This window comes from Psammomys obesus, unplaced genomic scaffold (genome assembly GCF_907164565.1).
Source record: "Psammomys obesus unplaced genomic scaffold, mPsaObe1.curated_primary_1811, whole genome shotgun sequence".
NCBI lineage: Eukaryota > Metazoa > Chordata > Mammalia > Rodentia > Muridae > Psammomys > Psammomys obesus.
This window is the reverse complement of record NW_026596149.1, coordinates 3,468,183-3,490,474: the sequence shown is the minus strand read 5'-3', so window position 1 is coordinate 3,490,474 and position 22,292 is coordinate 3,468,183. Positions and strand designations below refer to the sequence as shown.

At 38.7% G+C, this 22,292-nt stretch overlaps 1 protein-coding gene across 1 annotated transcript in view; it reads right to left on the bottom strand.

Moving 5' to 3' along the window:
• Dnajc1 (DnaJ heat shock protein family (Hsp40) member C1) overlaps nucleotides 1–22,292 on the bottom strand; it is a 183,139-nt gene that overhangs the window by 9,696 nt on the left and 151,151 nt on the right. Inside the window, exon 9 of the mRNA XM_055593862.1 lies at nucleotides 12,559–12,678. Coding sequence (XP_055449837.1) covers nucleotides 12,559–12,678 — 120 coding nt within the window. The remainder of the gene's footprint in view (nucleotides 1–12,558; nucleotides 12,679–22,292) is intronic.

The window sequence follows — 22,292 nt, the reverse complement described above, 5'->3', positions numbered from 1 at the left end:
TCTGCTTCCTGGACAGGTGTCCCTCGGCACACCCAGTCTGGTCTCATACTGTGCCCCTGCTGCTGCTGCATGATGGCTTGCAGGCGTGTGCTCTGCATCAGCTTGTCTCTTTTCCAACTAGCATGGTCACTCCCACTGAGGCACAAAGTCTGAGGATTAGCTCTTGGGTTTTTACACCCTCCCAACCAATTGCCAAGTTCCTTAGCAAGCCAGTCTTATCTGTCCCCCCCCCCCCCCGCATTAGTCTGCATTCTCACTTGATTAACAGAGTATTTTCCTAATGGATCCCCAACATAAGAGCTCTCACAGAATAGCGTTCAGAGCACAGAACTCTGATAAGATGGCCCATCCCTGATGGGTCAAGAAACTGCTGCATTGGAAATGTTTGTTAACACCTGGGTTGCTTGTTCTTCTAATGTCATAATTAAGCATGTTTTTGACAAATTTTAGGTAATGGAAATTTCCCTTATGTTTCTTAAGGGCATAATGAGTGGTTTAACTCATACACTTAGGAAAGTATTGAGATCTTTAAAATGTAAATTCTTAGCAATGACATGGTTCTATGCATCTGTCTACTAGACACTCAATTGCATCCATATATATTTGAAAAAGAGGTATTTTAATTCTTGGCATATATTTGCTCATAGTAGAATTTCTTCATAATTTTTTTTTTTTAATTTCTGAAAGGTTGGTAGTAACGCCTTTTTTATTACTCCAGCATTTTAAACTCTCTCACTCCCTTCCCTCTGAGTTGATCCTACTAAATGCCCAATAGAAATAACTTTTGGTTTCATTGGCTTTGCTGATGTATTATTTTTCCTCTACTTTGTTAATTTTTATTTGAACGCCATATGATACAGGTAGAGTTGGTTTTTTAGCCAGCTCGGCTGGTAATTCTCCTGTCATGAGTGTTCAGATTGCAAGCTGCTCCAACATGCCAGCCTTCCCCAGGAGCTCAAAGTGAACAATTCATGCCTGAGCTCCTTGTCCTGATTCAGCATGCCCTCATTGATGGCTCATTTCTTCCTCTGCGATAAACCGCATCAACTACATTGCTTACATTCTGGAATACTATGTTTTCTTACTCATTTCTAAGAAATTTATGGTTTCAGTTATGTTTTCTTCTTTGGTCCACTGGCTACTTAGGAATGGGGAGTTATTTCCACAAACTTGTTCAACGTCCTCATTGTGAGTGTCACCGCTGTGGGGACAGAAGAACACAGTAGTGTTCATCTACCTCAGAGGACACTATGTGTGCGAGGAAGGGTACGGACTTTGTTGCTGCACAGATCATTTTAGATCTGTTTGCTTCATCATATCACGTGTATCTCCCAGGTGATCTGCCTTGTTATTAGTTCATTAACAGAAGTAAATACTGATATTTGAGATTACTGTCAATTATTTTTATTTTTTCCTTCACATTTATCAGTTTTTGCTTCATGTACTTTAGTGTTCTTTCATCAGGTTCATTTGCATTTTAATTGTTTTATCTTCCAAAACTGGCCTTTAAAAATTTCATAAAATGTCTTCCTTTCCTTTAGTAAACTGTATTTTACTTTAATCTTGAACAGCAAACACACAAAGATGCATGAAGACACAGAATATATATTCTACATGAACAAGAAATGAAGCACAATAACAACTCTAGGGAAAGCTTTGAAACTCCCAAAACTTGTGTTTTCTTTTCTTTTTTTTTTTTCTCACTTTGGCTTGGATTCATCAGTTATTTTATAATAAATATAATTCATATGTCTACATGGGTATACATATATTTTATTTTTCACTTAAGAACTCGGATTTTGGGCTAGAGAGATGGCTCAGAGGTTAAGAGCACTGGCTGTCTATTCTTCCAAAGGTCCTGAGTTCACATAGTGGCTCACAACCATCTATAATGTGATCTGGTGCTCTCTTCTGGACTGCAGGCACATATGCAGGCAGATTACTGTATAAATTAAAAATAAATCTTTAAGTGGGGCATGGTGGTGCACACCTGTAATCCTAGCACTCAGGGAAGCAAAGGCAGGTGGATCTCTTTGAGTTCGAGGCCAGCCTGGTCTATAAAGTGGGTCCAGGACAGACAAGGCTACACAGAGAAACCCTGTCTGGACAAACCACCCCCCCCCCAAAAAAAAAAACTTCAAAACAAACAAAACAAAACAACCAACCAAACAACCCCTCCTCCCCCCCAAAAAAAAAAACCAAAAAAACGAAACAACAGCAAAAAACCTTGGGTACTGAGATTTTGCTGGATTCTCTGGTAGACTAAGTCACTGAAGTATTCTATCTTCATGTAAAAAAAAGTTTAAGTGGCTTGAGTTTCATCTAGAATCTCCTTTAAAAACTTCCATAGTCTGTAGTTAATTCTGCATGTATTAGTTCTAGAGTTAAAAATACAAGCTGGAACAACGAGATGGGAGGGATTCCCCATGCAGTTTGCTTTCCAAAGTAAAGCATTGAGAAAAATAACCCGCTATGCTTCCTCAGGTCTTGTAACTCAGTAAAGTGTGTGAAGACAAATAGAGGACCTAATAACATTGTACTTCAAGAGGTAAACACAGATGATGACGATGAGGAAGGAGAGATGGCTCTGTTGGTAAACGTACTTGCATAGCAAGCCTTATAGCCTGTCTAGCATCCCTAGAGGCCAGGATAAAGGAAAACCAGCCCCTCAGGGTTGTACTCTGGCCTCCATAGAAGCGCACCAGCACATGCACAGCTGTCATCACATATAAAGCATTTTTATTTAAAAATCCAAACCTTTTTTTCTTCTTTTAAATTTGTTTCAAGCTGGCTTCAAGCTCACAGTCCCCCTGCCTTAGTCTCCTGGGGTGAGAGGCATATGCAATACAAGTATTTAAAATATGTTACCTTCCTTCCTTTCTTCTTCATTTTATTTTGTTAGCTGTCCTGGAATGAACCCTTAGACCAGGCTGGCCTTGAACTCAGAGATCCGCCTGTCAGAGATAGCTTCCAGAGCACTATTATGATATTGTCATTACCTGACCACTTTTTTTTTTTTTTTTTTTTTTTTTTGAGACAGGGCCTCCTTCTGATACAGCTGGAATTAAAAGTGTGTACCAACAGGCCTAGCTCCAGCATGTTTTCTCAAACAAAATAGACCTTTAATCTCTGAACCCTAACCCTCAACTCCTAAGAATACCGATAGGCAGGGATGAAGCACCCGAGAGAGCCTCTCCCTTGGAGCTGGCATTCTAGCATTAGAATACTGACTGTACTGACAGTCTGCTCCACACAGACAAAACTGACTTCCTGCCTTCACAAGGTCACTGGATTAGTTTGAGAAAATGATGCCAGAGACTCCTTGTACTCACAGACAATTCCTAATATAGTTTCTATCATAATTTGGCTTCTCTACATATTATCATAATCCTTTAGATATTCAGTGTCCAACCGTAAAATGGATGAGACACCACAACCATTTAGAAGTCATACTTTTTCTTACTTGAAAGGCAACTTAAATTTATGAGGTTCATTAGCTAGAAGTAGAACACAATATTTTAACTCTACACACCCCAACAATCTGTTATTTTAGCTTTGCCAAGCCTGAGCGTGATTTTGGTGTCATAAGATGATTTTTAGAGAGATGGCTCAGCTGTTAAAAGCACTCCCTGGTTGCTTTTCAGAGGACCCAGGTTCCTTTTCCAGCACCGACCTGGCAGCTCACAGAAGTCTGTAACTCCAGTCCTAAGGTAACCTAATGCTCTCTTCTGGAATCTGCAGGCACCAGGCACATGTGGTGCACAACACACAAGCAAGCAAAGCCCCCATGTACATAAAACAAAACAATAACAAGAATAAAAAGGTGGTTTTATAAAAAAAACATGGATGCAGGTGACTCAGTTTTCTTGTTAACTCCTAATGACTCAGGAAACACATTTATATGGTAAATAAGAACAAAAATGTTTGAGGGAGAAGCTTGGCGTTGTTGGCTAGCACTTGAGTCTGGTACAATGAAGAAGTTAACAAATAAGTAGCTAATGTTGTCGGAATAACATGCGCCACCACTCTGGATAAGTAGTCATCTCCACGTGAGTGTGGTCATCACCAAATGCACTTGCCTCCAACAGCCGTATGAGCTGACAAGTACGGGTGTGGGTTTGCCCCTGAGCTCATCAGTGTTTCTGTGGCGTAAGCTGGGGTTTTAGCTGCTGGCTGAGTGTTCTGTTGTGTGCCACTGCAGACGGTGTCTCAGCATACATGTAACAAGCTATGATTAGGATGTTCTCTTTTTTTTTTGTCTGATCTCACCGGGGAAGAAAAAAATTCTACACAGGACTCACAGAGGTGACTGAGGTCTCTTCGTCAGTACCTAAACAACCAAATAGTGCAGTTTCTGGGAAAACCATAGCACCCCATGTGCAGTAAGTCATGTGGACAAAAGAACTGTAGGGACGTGGGTTTCATTATGTTCTGATGCGTCAGGCATAAAAAAAATTAATCATTCCTTTTATTATCTTAACTTCTCCTCAAAATTCTCAAGAGAGGGAAGCCTATACCTAGTTGGGGGCATGCAGCTTAGAGTAAACAACAATCTAAAATGTTTCCTTATTCTAGTGATGAACTAAGTCCCATGGGTTCACACTTAAATGTTTAACACAAGGAACTCTGTGATTCAGAGTGTTATGTTAGTAGTCCTGGGGTCTTGAGTAACCCAGGAAAGAAAAGAAATTATGGGCTGGCACTGTGGCTCAGCAGGTGCGCTATGTCTGATACCTGTCCCCATAGAGAAGGTGGAGAGATACTAGTCTCTACAAAGCTGTCCTCTGGCCCCACACACGGTCTACAGCAGGCACACCTACTCTTTTTCCCCACATAGGATAGGGAATACGTAAGTGTAAAAAAATTATGAGCGCAGGGTATATACTATTTACTCTAGTTAGTTTTCCATTTGGATTTTCCACCCACTACAACTGAGGATTTAAATGGCAGCTTTAAAATTCTGCTACCTGAACATTAAAAACAAACAAACACTTGAAAAATGTTTCCAATTTATAGGAAGTAGTGCTGAACACTCTTCTTATCTCCCTAAATGTCTTTAATTGTACTCATCTTATCCATTAAAAAAGGGGGCCTTTCAACTAACTAACTGACCCTCTCTATAAATAGTCACGGTCATCTGTAGGAGGACTACTTCTGAGGCAGACACGAGCATCATTTTGTGCAGACTATTAGCATACCGAGTGAATACTAAAAATCTAGCATGTCTTCACCCACATTCCTCTCTGATTAGTAGCTTCCCAAAACATGAGGAGGGGACAACTTAAACCACCCTGGCCTCTAAGCATCTGCTCAAGGTCAGTGAGTCATTATGCAAATACTGAGGGTGCCACGCTAGTCTCTACTAGACAAGCAAATGCTATTAGTAGAACATGGATCACACTGTGAGCTGAGCAACTGTCACGGGTAAGAGTGGCCACAGTATGCAAAGTGCCTATGACTCAACTAGTAAAGCTGGAAACAGGCTTTAAAGTGGATACTGTGCCTTTGCGAAGACACAGAGTTTGAATGCGTATAAACTTCAAGCTCATTTTGTTAGCAACAGAACATGTAGAGGGTGCTGTATCCTGCTTAAAACTGTAACTCCTCTATTAACACTTGCTTTTGTCTTTAGCATAACAGAAACCATTTTGTTTTTAAGTCTCTATTTTGATCGTAAGGTGAAATTAAGTTAAGATTCTCAGGTTCTGTCTGCCTGAGAATAGCCTTTTACTTAAAATTCAATACTTGCTGGCTATTCTGCTTGAATTAGTGATGTATGCTCTACTTCAACAAAACCACAATACCCTGCTATGTTCCTTTCTCCCAGAATGATGGGGAACTGGAAAGTCCCTAAACCTATATTCTAGTTAATCAGCTTAAAATGCTTTGTCTACATACAATGTACTTGGATCAAAATTGATTCTTGTGTTAGCTAGTGGAAATGATGTAATGCTGCCCTCCCCTCACTTCTTGCACCTGGTTACCTGGTTGTTACCTGGTTACAGTTTTTCTTATAAAAACCTGCCTTATAAACAGACCAGCATCATAGTTTGGCTCTTGAGTTCACTGTGTCCCAGACCATGGTCGGTCTTAGGATGTTGCATTCAATAAACCATCCATATCTCACTGAGACTGGTGCTTGAGTGGTTTGTGTGGCAATTCCTGTATTACAACCGAGGGCTACAGAAACAATCCAAGGGTCTTAAGTGTAAGAATTATACAGAAAAATTTCAGCTTGCTCACCATAATACCATATCAGAGCTTGGGACACAGGAGCAGACAGATTACGAATCTGAGGGCAGCCTGGTTTCATTGAAAGATTCTTTCTGCCAACGCTTACAAAAACCTTTTAACCTATCTTTTTTTTGGGGATGGGTTCACAGTGCTGAGAGTGGAACACAGTCTGGGCACTGCACATGCTTGCAATAAAGGATAAGAATCCACCAATGTCAGCTCTTTGCAAGGACACTGGAAACAGTGGAGCCTGTCAGGAAACCGCCTTCACTTACTGGCCAACTGCTGGGATAGTACTATTCTCCTCTGTCTTTAGAAGATCAGGGGACTTTTACTGAGGGTGATGAATAGAATAGAGCTGCAATATCTGAGGCATCCAAAGGGCAACAGAGGCTAAGAATAAGCCATCTGGGCCAACTTCTTAACCCAGACTTCCATTAACTAGCTTTATGGCCTTGAACAAATCCTTTTCCTAGAATATTTTCTTCAGCAAAGTGGTAACAGTTTCTATTAACACAGCATTTTCATCCTGCTTTCAAATGCCATCTCCTAACCACCCTATGAACTGGTATCATAAAAAAAGAGAGTGGAGCTCAGAGTGACCTGAGGGATGATAAACAGGAGAGGCAGAATACCAATGCTAGTGGTCCTTTTAAGCTGTGCTCTTTTTCCACTTTACTTTCTTCTGTAGAGCCAAAGGACTGCGTTGATAGTTTCTTTCTAGTTCAAGCATTCCGTTCACCGCTTGTGACATTAATAATGAAATATCTCTCTCCTCTACTCAATAATTACAAAGGACTTACTAAGGTTTGTGTAGGGTGTCACTGTATTAGAATGGTGGAACTATACATAGATGGGATGGTTCTAGCCCCTCAAATAACTTGTTTAGGAGATTTCGGATTAAGACTGTGCTTATAAGAAAGAGAACATGCTTTATTGATTTAAACGTTTAAGGTCCAGATGTGGTGGCACATGCCCATGACCCCTGCAATCTCAGCACTTAGGAGGTGGAAGCAGGAGGATCAGGAGTTCAAGGCCATCCTTATTGTTACAGTTAATACTGACTGTCATTTTGACAGAGTCTAGAGTCACAGAACACCTCTGGGCATGTCTATAATCCAGACTAGATTAATTGTGGTGGGAAGACACAACCTAAATGTGGGCTGCACCATCAGATGGGCTGGGGTGCTGGACCAAATCAAAAGATAGAAAGCTGAAAAGAGGCATTCGTTTTCATGTTTCCTGATTATGGATGCTCAAGCTCCTGCCCCATGACTTCCCCATTATGATGGGCTGTGTACACTGCAACTATGAGCCCAAACAAACCCTTCCTTCCTTAAGTTGCTTTTCTCAGGGCATTCTGTCATAGCAACAAAATAAGTAGATAATGCTTAGATACACAGCAGATTTGAGGGCAGTTGTGCCTTTATAAGTTTCTATCTTAAAAACAAAAACAAAAGGACCCAGTGGTGGTAGTGCATGCCTTTAATCCCAGCACTCAGGAAGCTGAAGCTGACAAATCTCTGAGTTACAGAACAAGGATCTTGCCTTGGTTCCTCTTGAACCAAAATCCAGAAATCCAGAAATCAGGTCTGGATTTCTAGACTTGATTTCCTGTATTTCCTTTCCATATGTTAAAACCGTCTGCCTTTTTATTCTGTTTTCTAGATTTTCCTAAAGATAATTTTCAGTCACTCTATTGTTTTATTTGATACCTATTTTTGTTTAAATAATTTTATGGTATCCTATCCTTTAAAAAAAATCATGTCTATGTCTGTCTTCCTACCTCTCTCTCTCTCTCTCTCTCTCTGTGTGTGTGTGTACCTGTATGTGTGTGTATGTGTTGTCCTTTTGAAAAATTCAACATTGTCTTGATTATCTGAATATTAAAAGGCTGCTATAAAGAGAATGCATCAATAGGATCAAACAAATTAATTCAAGAAGGCTGATATAGCTCTACCTAAAAGTATCCAATCAAATATTCTACAATATCCTCATATTTAACTGCAAAAAAATTTAAGTAAACTGACAAGTCCAACTGTTAGAAATTGAATAATTTTATATGATCAAATAATTTATCTTAGAAAATTAAAGAAAGGACCGTGACAATTATTTCTTATTGGGCCATCATTGTTAAAATTTCACATCCGAAAAACAAACAAACAACAACAGCAAAAAACCCCAAACATCTGGGCTGGTGAAATGGCTTAGTAGGTAAAGATACTTTCATAAGCAAAGTCCTCAGTTTGACCTCAGGTCCTCATCATGAAAGCAGAATAGAAAAATATAAAAAATTAAAAAACCTCTTACAAGATGTCCTCTGACTTCCATACATGCATGCCACGTCATGCAAAGTCACATATATAGAGAGTACATAATAAATATAATGAGACCCTCAAAACTCATGTAAAAACTACACCCTGATTCCTGAAAACACCTGTCATAAATTAGGACCAAAAAATTAAATTGAGGAAAATTTCTTCAGTATATTCTAATGACTAATAGCAAATTAATAGCCCCAAATCCAGATTTCTTTACTAAAAGAGAAATAAAGCCTTCTGCATTAATTACTACTTACTATTCATCCTAATTCTCATCAGGCCAAATAGAGAGCTGAAGTGACTGGCCTGTAACATGTGGAAGACTGAGGCAGAGTAACCACACGATTGTGTTGGTGACCCTAGCCAAGCCTAGGCGACAGGGGAAGGCCCCCATGTTTAAAACAATAACAAAAAACAACTCAAAAATTTGAAAAAATTTAATATATGAATGACATCTAGTAGCATATCAGTATATTACACAGTAATATATTATCACCGGAAGTTATAAATCAGATGAGCTAGGGATCACCTAGTAAGGAGGATGGGATAGCGCACTCCAGCATTCCTAAGTGAAGTGTTTTTGCAGGTGGGAGGTGGAGAAGGAAGGAAGACAGGAGCAAGAAAATAGATCAGGCTCTTGTCACAGAGGAAGCAGGAACTGAGGAAGCAGGAAGCTGGTAGCACAGTTAAGAAACCAAAAGGTCAATAATCCTCATCATTTTCAGAATGTCAGGTAAGGCTACGCTGATGCTAAAAATAATGGCAATATATCTTCAAAATAACATAAAACTGCATTTTTAATTTACCGACAACCAGGAGGCTTCCTGATTTTGAAGAGTCCGTCATAATAACACAGTGTAAACTCTTCCACTAGGTGTCTTCTGCCTCCATGCCCATTAAAGCTGTAGGTCAAGGGATTTCACTATCTGCATTCCTCCTTACTGGCAGATCATATACACATCCTGAATTACACTTTGGCACTAATTATAAAAGTTAAATCTTGTCACCTGGCTTTTGTTTTGCTGTCTACTTGGGTCTTTTCTAAACAAGCAAAAAAATCTCCACTCAGTCTATTATCATAAACAGAATGCATGAGATTAGTGGCAGTAGAGCATCAGGGTCAACTTACAGCCTTTGAGAAAAAAGAATATTACTTCAGGAACAAGAAATCTGATGCTACCCGTCCTTAACTGAGAAGCCTGCAGTTAATCACATTAAAGGTGGTTTTACATGCCAGACAGTTTTTGTTCCCTTTGTTGTTTTTACAATTTGACTGTCCTTTGTGGTTGTTAAAATTATATGCCAAAAGGCATGTAATTAACATTTAAAATATTTAAGCCTCAATAAAGTTGGCTTTACAGTTTATCTAAGCTAAAAATACTTTATGTCAGAAAAATTTTAAAAACTAAAAGTACTGCTTGTACTTACCCAGGGTAGAATTTAACAATTTAACTCTAATTATGACAATTAACATACTGATTCTTTTTTAAACTGAGGAATAAAAATAAGTCTTTTACTAGGGTCTAACAATCTAAATAAAGAGCCATAGATCCCAGCACCGCCACACTCTCACCTTTCCCCATAAAAGGTCAATTGTTTCTGGAAGGAAAGAAGCAATCCTCAAGCTACACATTTGGCAGACACACAGGGTCAAGGAACAGCTGTGCAGCCCAGGGCTGACCATCAGATCAGGTCAGTGTTTCAGGGTAAGAGGAGATGATGAACGCAGAAGGAACCTAGCTTCTCTTTCACAATACTTAAGGACAACAAATCTAATTAACACTGCAAGCTAAAAGGAAGTGTAAGTGACCTTTTAAAGTGTGATTAACTTTCACTTAACATTCTACTAAAGAAATTGTACCAGCTGAATTGAAATTGTACCACTTCCGATGCTTCAGTGGGGTTCACAAAGCGTTCTTCCAGAAATACAAGTTAGCTGGGGGCTGCAGAATTGGTGCAGCAAGTAAGAGCACTGGCTGCTCAATCAGAGGACTGGGGTTTAGTTCCTAGCCTCCATGGTAACTTCTGTAACTCCCCTCCCAGGGGAGCCGTCCTCCTCTTCTGGAGTCTTTGGGCATTAGGCATGCATTCAGGAAAAAATCCCACCCACATAAAATAAGTAAAATAAAAAATAAACAAAACGATACTACAGTATGACCAAGATACATTATTTATGTATATGAAATTGTCAAAGAATAAATAAAAATAATTGTAAAAAGTTATCTGAGTCTTCAGACACCTGTTTTTTTTTTTTTTTTTTTTTTTTCAGAGAATGTCTGCCTCTCTCACTTGGTACATGCACGGTGAGGTGAGGCTGCAGACATGACAGAGTGCGGGAAATAGTGACATAGGAGAAAACCTACAACAGCATCTTGGGAGGCTACAAAAGTTTAGCTTTATTAACTAGTTGCATGGTGTTTTTAATTTTGTGAAAAGAGAGCACATCATGCAGTGCACGCAAACACACATACGCAAAAGTCACAGTTAGGTACTCCTATTAAAACGTACTGCAGACGTAAAGCCAGCCTTCCCAGGGGAAGGCTGGGAGAAAGTAGCAAAACACACAAGACAAACTTGCCAAAGTTTACAAGGAAGCCTCTCCAGCAAGACCTCGCTTGTAAATTAAGTGTAGGTGGTAATTCGAGAGGCTGTGCTGGTGATAGCATGTAAAACGCTAGCATTTTTTTCAGCCTTCGTTTCTGTCTTCTTTTACCACTTTAGGACACTAAATTAGCATATTATTGCTTCTTTAAACAATCAAGTTAAAAGTTTTGGGCTTTTTAAAACAGCATTTTTAGAATTTAAAAAATTATTTTAGCAATTTAAAATACGAATGTTTAAAATATCAATAACTCTGGAATATCTTTAATGTGGTTAGTTATACCACTTCTTATAAAATTCCTTAAATAAGAAAATGAAATGCATATTTTAGCAGTGCTCTGAGCAGAAGAAAAGGTATCCCTATCGTTCTCCATGAGCAAAAGAAACCACAGGAATGATCTGGTACAAAAGCTTCTGTCCTATGATCATACTTATATATACATACATATATAAATATAAAGCAAGTTCCAACCAAAGGAAAAGAGGAAAAGAAAGGTTAACAGTACCTTTTTAACACATATGTTTGCTTCTAAATTAAAAACATAGAAGTTTACAAATTCTAGCAATTATAACAAATTCTTACTGTTTGGGTAGTTGTGTTTTCCTAGTGTGTTTATTAACATGTGTGCACATTGTAAAAAAAAAAAAAAAAAGACTGAAAGCTGTGCTAACAGAATTAAAGACGAAATTAATATTTTTGCTTTTAGTAACTCTTTTAAGAACTTTCATACTTTAAATCTTTAAATACTTAAATTTAAACAGCTAACCATAAATCAGATGTATTAAAAGGAAATTTATTAAAGTTTATTCACTATGCTCGATGACTGAGACAGGAGAGCTCTTTTCTCACTTCTCACATGTCAGGTGCTCTGCTGCAGAGTCCCCGGATGAAAACTCTGGGTCACAAGGCTCCTCCTGGCCAGTGCTCTGTCTTCTAGGTGTTGGGTATGGCCATTCACCCATACATGCCAGAGATTGGTCAGCAGCACCCCTGAAGGAAGGCCGACCCTCCATCCCCATCACAGACTAGTGCTATTTCCCTAACCCCCACCCGTCTAAATATACTAGCAATCTGTGCTTGAGTGCTAAGGCTCAAATAAACCTTTCTAATTCTCATCAGCTTAAAGGCGGTCTTTTCCACGATTAAAGGGTCAATAGAAACACAAACCCTAGCACTGTTTTCTATGATTAGGTTTCAGCAGCTTCAGTCTGCGAATACTCAATTCTTCACAGCTGCTACACAGGGACAGACTCACATCTACTTCTTGCTTCTTTCATTAATGGTTCACTCCCAAGTCCTTTCTCCACAGATACCCAGGACCCATGTAGGTCTGCCTCCTGTATCTTTGCCTTGTTCTGGTTTGTCACCCCCCCCATACAATGCGAATCTTAGTGAACTCACATCTGTTACAGATCGACCCAATTCATGGGCAATCTTTTCCCATCGACCTGGGGTCCCTCCTGGGAACTTAACCATACTTCTCGTCAGTTGGCTAAGGTCCTCTTCTGTCCATTCAGGTGCCTGTAAAACAAAGAAAACAAACAAACAGAAATAATTGAAAACTGCTTACTACAACATCAGCAAGCCTGTGAAACAAATGGTTGGCAGTTCTTTCTGCACTGACCAACAGTACTAAATATGCACCTAAGCTTAGTCAAAGGCTGGGGCGCATCTGTAACCGCAGAATGGAGTCCCAGCAGTCTTTGAAAGACTTTTGTATGCAAATAAAAATTGGAAGTACTGCAAAATGCAAAACTATGTTTTTTTAAAGACCAATTTTACATTAAAATTAAAAAAAAAACACTATCAAAACCTATAAAAAAAACCCTCTTGGTACAAAATGTATTGCTATTGCTGCTCATATAACTTACATAATACGGCTAATTAGACTTTTAAGTAAAAAATAATATAAAAGAAAACAAAATGGTTCTTATTGGTGCACATGAATACCCCAATAAGGAAAAGCATTGACTGAGAATCAGAACTGCGCAAGGATACATTTTCTGTTCATTCTATTAACAATAACAACATCCAATTTTAGAAATGTTTGATTTGTCAAATGCTAGCAATCTGTAAAACTTGGAAACAAGTTAAGATTAGGGTCCATCCCATCCACACATAACTTTGATAGTTGAAACAGTGAAAACACCTTTAAGATTACAAAACTGCACAATTCTAGCAGCAACTTATTCCTGAATGTCACTAACAGTGACTATCAATGGTCAAAACCTAAAATCGAGGAAAGAAACATAAATCACTGCTGAATTAGAAAAAACATGCCAACTACATTCTAGCATAAGATACCACCCATCAGAGTAGCCACTCTGGCATCAAACAATGAGAGATGAAGGAAGCCCACCTCATTTTTCTTTAATTAGAAAGAGAAAGAGAGAAGAGGGGGAGGGGCAAGAGAAAGGTAGTGGGAGGAAATCTTAGAAACAAATACCTTTTCTAATCAGCATTTCCGATAATGAACAGGCATACATCAGGCAGTCTGCATTACAGAACCATCAGCACAGAACAACAGTCAGAGGTGAGTGACCCCAGGGACTATCTCCACAGCTCCAGCAAAGCCTCTCCCTGACACTAATCCTCCCTGTCATTCTCCCACTGTGCTGTAACCACACTGACACCCGCCTGCCTCGCTGCAAGCCTAACGGGCCTTCCTGACTTCTTACCGTCTCCCCCAATCAACGGTTCAAGCTCTTTTCACCACGTCCAAATGGCAGCTTCACTCATAATCAAAGTGCACTGCCCTGCTAAAGGGCTTTCCGAACGGCGCTCCTATTTGCATTCATTTGCAAAGCAAACTACTTTTATTCACTTTGTTCTGCTATCAAGAATGTTCCCTGAAGCAGATAAATTGGCATAAATACAACCTGCCACTTAAGAGTCAGTAAATAATAGCCAATAGTAGGGAGGATTTTATCAATCATTCTATTTTATATCTACTGAGGCTGAAAGCCTCAGACATATTCATCAGTACAGCCCCTACAATACATGCACAAACTCACTTAGATAAAAAGGTAATCTATACTGGATCTGGCTAAAATTTCTTTGATATTTAATGAAGATCTGAAATTTAATTCTCTGTATCACTTGAGCTAAAAATTACACGGAGGGGTTTCCTTCCTTTCTGGATTATTTAAGGAAAAATGTGTTCTTTAGATAGCATTTAGAGAAACAAATTCTCTAAACAAAGGATTTTCAAAGAAATGCTCTTCTTATTGCTAAAAATAAGCTCTAATGCAAAAGGAAATTCAAAAAGGGCTAAACATGAGGAAAACTTAAATATAAGCTGTAAGTGCAGAATCAAGGCATGAGGAATATGAAGATCCTCACTGAAGCAGGACGCAGACCCATAGCAGACCAGGGCTTCAGAGCAGCCAGTTACCATGTGCGTTCAAGAAAAGATGTCTGCATTAGCTTTAACAGACATCTGTGCAAAACTTTTATTTTTTTATTTTAATTCTTATTTTTTTCACAATTTATTCATTATATATCCCAACTAAAGCTGCCTCCCTCAACTCCTCCCAGTCCCACCTAAAATGTCTGTTTTTAATAGAATGGTTTCCCAAATACTTTGCATATATTAACAGTTGGACACTAAAAACCAATTGGATTTTAATTTCTTGAAACACAGCACTACTATTTTTCTGGGAAGGGCAACATTTTATTTAAACCAAATACCTGTACTGAAAGCCTGAAAACAAAACAAGCAAACAAAAAATCATGGACTACATGGGCAAAGTTCCTTTTCCTTTTAGTTATTTCATAGCCGTGCTTTTCACTATTGCTGTTAAAAGATGGGTAATAATTAGAACCCATGGGCTGAAATCTGAGGGTGGCCTTTGAGCTATTCATTATCCCCTCTCCTACAGCTGCACAGTACTCTGGTGACTGTGTAATTCCTCAGCAATAGTTAGTGGTGTCTTTAGAAGGAACAGAGCCCACAGTGATCCAGCTACTCCAGCAGCCATGAGGGTGGCCGTGGTGTGAATGTATTTTCCCTGTTCCAATATAGAGCCAACTGTATCTATGAAAGTCAAATGAATGCATAAGCATACTGCTTTGCCACTTAAAACCATGTGTGTCCAATATTTCTGAAACACTGGGCCAAAAATTCATCTCTAAAGTAAAGTAATGGAAGATACCACATGGTGTGGAGACAGCTGTTGTGACTACACAGCATTCCAATTTTGCATCAGAAAAGCCTCGCTCTGGGGATAAATCTCCACACTGAATACAAAATAAAAAGTAAGTTTTCAAATTATTCAATATTTTATGTAATGACCCTCAAATATATATGCATAAGGATGAGTAGGGAAATTTAAATTGTATTAACAAAAAAAAATACTCTTTTGGGATAGATTCTTGTCATAAAACCTGCTATGTTCAAAGACTTGGTGCCTCTGAAAATCTTTAGTATTCCTGGGTTACAAGGGCTTGGAGGTGTCAAGGGAGAGCTTGCTGTTATGTTTATAGAACCTACACACAGTGTTTCCCCTTCCAGCTTTAGACCATAAAATGTGAAATGCAAAGTATCATGCAATTTATTTGGCTGAAAACTGTAACGGCTAGATTTAAAGAAAAATTTACTTACTACTTGTTGCAGTCTCATATTTTAATGGTAGATAGATAGTTAAATTTTTGAATTGAACCATTTTTAGTTGGTTTAGTTCAACTCAAAGCCTTAGAAATTTTACTTAGGAAAATATTTTCACACTCTGGTTAAAGGATCAGTTGTACAGCTATAATGTGGAGCACATCCCTCTAACTGTATATATTGCACAGTTTTAGAATGCATTCGGCTTCCCAATTTAGAAGTGACCATGACAAACTTCTGTGTAAACCAATGGGATGTTAAGAACAACAAAAGTTAAACCAAATCACCTCATATGTCTTCATTCTTGAAAAGATAAATTCTTGAGGCCCCTCTGCATGACTTGTAGCCTATAAGGGCTCATAAAGAAGCTGCTCACTGTGCCCATTACAACCTGATTCCATGAGCTGGACAAAGACTGGACACAGAAAAACTCAACATTTTTTTTAAAGAAATTTTTTTTTAAGATTTATTTACTATTTATACAACATTCTGCCTACACACCAGATCTCACTATAGATGGTTATGAGCCACCATGTGGGTGCCGGGGATTGAACTCAGGACCTTCGGAAGAACAGCCAGTGTTCTTAACCTCTGAGCCAGCTCTCCAGCCCTAAACTCAACATTTTTGTTGTTGCTTTCTGTAATAACCAAATGTGTTCCAATACTGGGATAAATCCATGAAGACTACATTTCTCTGTGGCTCTTGCCAAAAATGACACAGTTCTTTTGTAATGAATCAGACTACTCTGCCTGGGACATTTCCCTTGATCACTTCTGGAAGATTTGCTTTACTGTGGAGCTTTGGTTTCCTCTTGAAGTTATGCTGGGATCTTGCTGCTGTGATTCTTTCTCAGGTGACTATTATTGACATTCCTATCAGGTCAACTAAGATAGAGCACACTATTGTGGATCTTGAAAGTAATCTTTTCACTGAACAATGGGCCAGGAGTAAAAATATTTGATGCTTCATGTTCGCTATTTGTGTTCGTAACATCGGGGATTGTTGAGCATTGGAAAGACTTCCTCAAACATCAACTCAAAAAGTCCTGACACTAGGTGGTTCTCCTTAGTTCGAGGCCAAACTGGTTTACACAATGAGTTCCAGGATAGCCAGAGATATAACAAAACAAAAAGCAAAAAGAAAGTCTCACTGTCTCTCTCACTTTTACTTGTCTTTATATTTTGGTTATGAGAAGCAGCCATACCCAGAAGAAGCCTTTTCCTTTACTTTTAACTACTTCACATGTAACCAAACGGTATAATAACAGATATTTACTTAGAAAATTCAGGATTCACTCTTGAGTGGCATGTTCTCCTTCTTTTCCAGATGGCAACCACAGGCCAGCTTAGCTGGTATGCCTTTTGGATGAGAGTTTAGCAAAAGGTATAAGTCTTGGTTTAGCCATTTCAATTATCTTGCAGGAGCCACAAAGTCCCAGATCATAGTCATGTGATTGAATATACTTCTTGCCAATACAGTTGAAAGTGAGGCATCTCAGTAGAGTCTATAATCTGTATAAAACATGTTCTCTTTTTACACCTCTTTAAGAAAAAGGGGAGGCTGGGTACAAAGACGGGAGTGGTTGGGACGAAATGTAAGCTACCAGCTACTGAAATGAGAGGCACTAATTTTGTGGCATTGGAAACAACAGTCTCATTCATGACAGGGGTCTGGTGTCCACAATGTGTAAAGAGCTCTCCTGAGCTGATGAGATGACACAGCAGTAAAGGCACTTCCTGTGCAAGTCTGGCCACCTGAGTTCCATCTCTGAACCCCATGTAAAATAAAGTATGGAAGGAAAGAATGGACACCACAAAGGTCCCCTTTGACCTCCACATATGCATACACTCCATTCACATACAACTTAAAAAATTTTTAATTAGATTTTTGTATTTTATGTGAGAGTATTTTGCCTGCACATATGTATGCCTATCATGGGCATGCTGTGTGACCATGGAGGTCAGAAGAAGACATTGGATTCCCTGGAACTGGAGTTACAGATGATTGGAACCATTGTGTGGATGCTAGGAATTGATCCCTGGTCCTATGAAAGAACAAGTGCTCTTAACCACTAAGCCATCTCTTCATCCCACCTTCCCCAAAAGAATTCTTACTACTAATAAAATAAAGAACCAATTTAAAAATGGCCAAAGGTGCATTTTTCTGCCATGCTTAGGGAACATATCTAGCAACAGGCACCTGGGTCTCTAGCAATTAAGATCCCTCTGCCCCATCTTCTGCAACTTCTCGAGCCTTGGGTATAGGGTCGCACTGCAGATGTGTCGGTTGGGATTGGAAACCCCACGGTCCCTTATTCTCTGCATTTTGATCAGCTGTGGGTCCCTCTGATAGTTTCTACCTGATCAGGAGGGTTGAGAGCTATATTTATCTGTGGGTGTAAAGATAAGTATTAAGAATACAACAATAATATGTTCACCCGAACAAGACCAGGGCAATGATGACACATTAGCTGACATGCCAACACAGGCAGGGGAAATGCAAATGACCCCACACCTAGAGGAAGAGCTATAAATGGTCAATAGCTTCTGAGAGCGGGAGAATTACCTTCCTCCAGCGATAAGTTACTGCATAAGATACCTAGTATCAGGTCATGAGCCCTGGATATACGTATATATGTATGTATAAGCAATACAAAGTACACTCAGTAGACTGTACACACACACACACACACACACACACACACACACACACAACATAACAATAATCAAGAGACCATGAGTTGGGGGGAGGAGGATGGAGAGTGATATAGATACAATGTTTATGATCTTAACAAAAGTTTCTCCATATATAAACAGCCAATAACTACATGAAAATATTTAACATCACTAATTTATTTTAAAAAAAGGCATGCAAATTATAATCACAATAAATTTGAATTTGGGGTGTAGGGAAGAATAACTGAGCTAGAGAGATGGGGTTCCAGTAGTGTGGGATGGTATGTGAGAGCCACAAGGTTTTGCAGGCTTTTTGTTGTTTGTTTGTTTTGTTTTTTTTCGAGACAGAGTTTCTTTGTGTATCCCTGGCTGTCTTGGTACCTGCTCTGTAGACCAGGCTGACATTGAACTCACAGCAATATGCCTGCCTCTGCCTCCCAAGTGCTAGGATTAAAGGCGTGTGCCACCATTGCCCAGTTTAGGGTCTCTCTCTCTCTCCTTCCTTTCCTTCTCTCTCCCTTTCTCTCTTTCCTTCCCTCTGCCTCTCTCCTTCTCTTTCTCTTTCTTTGAGACAGATTTGCAGGTTTATTAACTAATATTCACTATGCAGTTTCCTAAGTGCTTCACATACATTTTACTATCCAACCCTCCAGATAACCTTGGAAATGTGATTAACCCATTGTGCAGGAACATTGAGAGGTTATAGAACTTGCTCAGGATCTACAAATTTGATCAGAAAAAAATTCCACTACTAAAAATCCACCAATGTTCCCCATTTCCTAGAGAGAAAAAAAAAATCCCAAGTTCCTTTGTTGGGCATCTAGAACCCAATCTACACCTCTAGTTTTACCTCACTTTAATCTCTGCCTCAGATATCTCTAGCTAGCTAAAACTACTGGCTCTAAATATGCAGACTATCACATATCTCTGACCCTCTGAAATATTTTGTTTTTGTCCAGAATGCACTGTTCTAAATTACTTACCCTAGAACTTTCCTCCTCCACTGAGAAATGTTTTCTCCGAGACGCCTTCCTAACTTCCCAGGGTACTTAAGTTAATCCCACTAGGTTACCTCCATCCCACTTTATAGAGTTATTAAAATTACTGCATTATATTTTGATACAACTGATTCTAAATCTAGATTACGACCCCACTGATTCTCATGTACACACCTTCAGTGGTGACCCAGAAAGTTAGTGAGTAATTACTAAATAAACTTTGGGTGATAAAACAGAAGAATTCCTACAATGGCAGACTGTGGCGAGGCAGAAAATGGGAGCTCTGAGTGAGTAACTCCATCACACCCTCGACCAGGGACGGAAACCACAGCGCTCTCGCTCTACAGCCAGAGAGGATTTTCAAGTCTCAGGGACATTTTCATTTATAGATTTATAGCTTTTAAAACTAAATGTGATCTCAAGAGAACAACTACTTTGTCTTCAGGCAGAAAATTTTCTGCAATATTCTACTGGGGAAAAAACTGAAACCGAAAGAAATTGAAAAGATTAAAAAAAAAAAAACAAACCAGGGCATATGATTGATAAATGCTATAGGGAAAATTAAAAATATGTTGCATTTTTTTTCTACTCTGCTTTATGGTGGAACATCTACAGTGGACCATTTTTCAAAGGTCACAATATTCAATAAAATGGTACTTGATTCTTGGGACACTAGAATCTATCTTTTTAAAACATGAAAGTTAACATTTTTAGTAATTATACTTGCTTAAAATAGATTCATTTCGATTAGAAACATTCCAGAGTCCTATGCCCTATTTTCCAACAAGAAAAAATAGAAACCTACAAAAGTTGGGAAAACCTTAACTTCACTGTGCTATGAATAACATTGCCAGGGGAGACCTTAAATTCCCCAATTTCAGCTCAATAATCTGTCAGCAGCTCCTGCGGTTACAAATCCAAGTGTGTGACTGTTGAAAAGAAAATCTGCATAGAAACAAACTACTGAAAATGGCACTCTTGTAAATGTTCATACAAAATTAAGGTAGCGTTACAATTTACAGGACATTATTGTCAGGACAAGGTTTGCAAATTTTATAAATGAAGATAAATGATTTTTATCCTAGAAAATAATTTCCAGTTTTACTGCAGATAAAGCTCAGAGCTGCTTTGTAGTAGCATGTGGAAACAGCTAACACTGCTACTGATTCTGAATAAAAACTACTATTTCTATAGAAAAGCAGGTGAGTTTAGTTTGCTGTTATGGCCAAGAGCTGCTTAGCAACAACCCTTGCCTCTCATAATGCTCCCAATTTGTTTCTTCCAAATTAGCCACTGATCCATTCAGCATCATTACTGTGAGCCTGCTGTGTGTTGAGTACAATCAAAGAGTATTTCTGTTTGCTTTTACCTGTTGATATGCTAGTTATACTAAATTAAAATTCTCAAGTATTAAAACAGATGAAAGTGCTGGAGACACTGGCTGCTCTTCCAGAGGATTCAGATTTTATTTCCAATACCCACATGGCAGCTTCTAACCATCTGTAATTCTAGTCCCAGAGGGTCCAACACTCTCTTCTGGCCTCTGCAGGCACTGCACGCATATTGTGCAGACATACATGCAAGCAGATCCATCTACATAAAAATAAGTAAGAAGAGCATAGCGCTTAATTTTTATTGCTTAAACTGGGGGCGGGAGGGCTAATGATTGGTGCCATGTAAATCTGAGTAGTGAGCTACTGTAAGTCAGAAATTATAATATAGAATAAAAGGAAGATATGACAGTTTATCAGCCTTTTGTAGAGACTGTGGAAAACAAAACTGAATGAGCAAGAAATCATAACATGAAATTAGAGAAAACAACTGAAACTGCAAAATGGAGTTTAAAATGGAATTAGGTAAATAGTGCAACGTGGTGTAGTTGCCATCAAAGATGTGTTCTATCATCTGACCCCTGTGGTATGGTTCCTTTATTGGCATCTGTTGCCCTCATCCGAGGGCCGTTTTAGAGACAGAGAGCCCTGGCCATGAAGAGATTGGGATAAAACAAGAAAAGATGCACACTGTAGGATTTCACAGGGTTGGGTAGTATTTTAATGTATACAGATACACTCCACAGTCTGTTTACCCATTGAGCTACTAATGGGCATCTGAGGCAGTCTCTATTTTTTGGCTATTGTCAATAGTGCTGCTGCTGGGTATATATGTACATGTTTGGACCTGTTTTCAGCTCAAACTATATTCTGATGAATACACTGACTGGGTCACATGGTCACAAGTTAGCTTTCTGAGGAACCACTAAATTTTTTTCAACAAAGCAGCTGAACTACACATCCTCACTAGAACAATTTTTCCACTTTCTCCGTTATCTTCAAGCTTGCTATTTTCTGTTGCTATAGCCATTTTAATGAGTCTGTGCTGTTATATCTAGTTTTCATTTCCCTAATTCCCAGAGATTTATCATTTTGAGAGAAATGTCAAACCAAGCTATTGATATATCTTTATTTTAAAGAGTGTTGTTGTTTCTCAGTTTTTTTTAAATACACTATAGACAATAAAAATTCCTTATCATACATGTGACTTACAAATATTTTTCCTATCCCACAGACTCATTTTTGTTCTCTTGTTGGTATCAATATACATGTAAGGATAGATTTTTGGTGACTTCAATGTTTTTGGTTTTCTTTGGTTTCTTCCTTTTTTTGCTCTTGTGTTTTATTCCCTGAATCATGAACAAGCTGCTGTCATGAAGCTTTCCCTCTGTTTCCCTCTTCTAGTAATTTTCTTGTTTAACTCTCATGTTTGTCTTTGATCTTTTTTGGTTAATTTTCTGTATAGAATAAGGTCATCATGTTATGTCCCAAATGTTACTTTTTTTTTTTTTCATGTAGTTATCT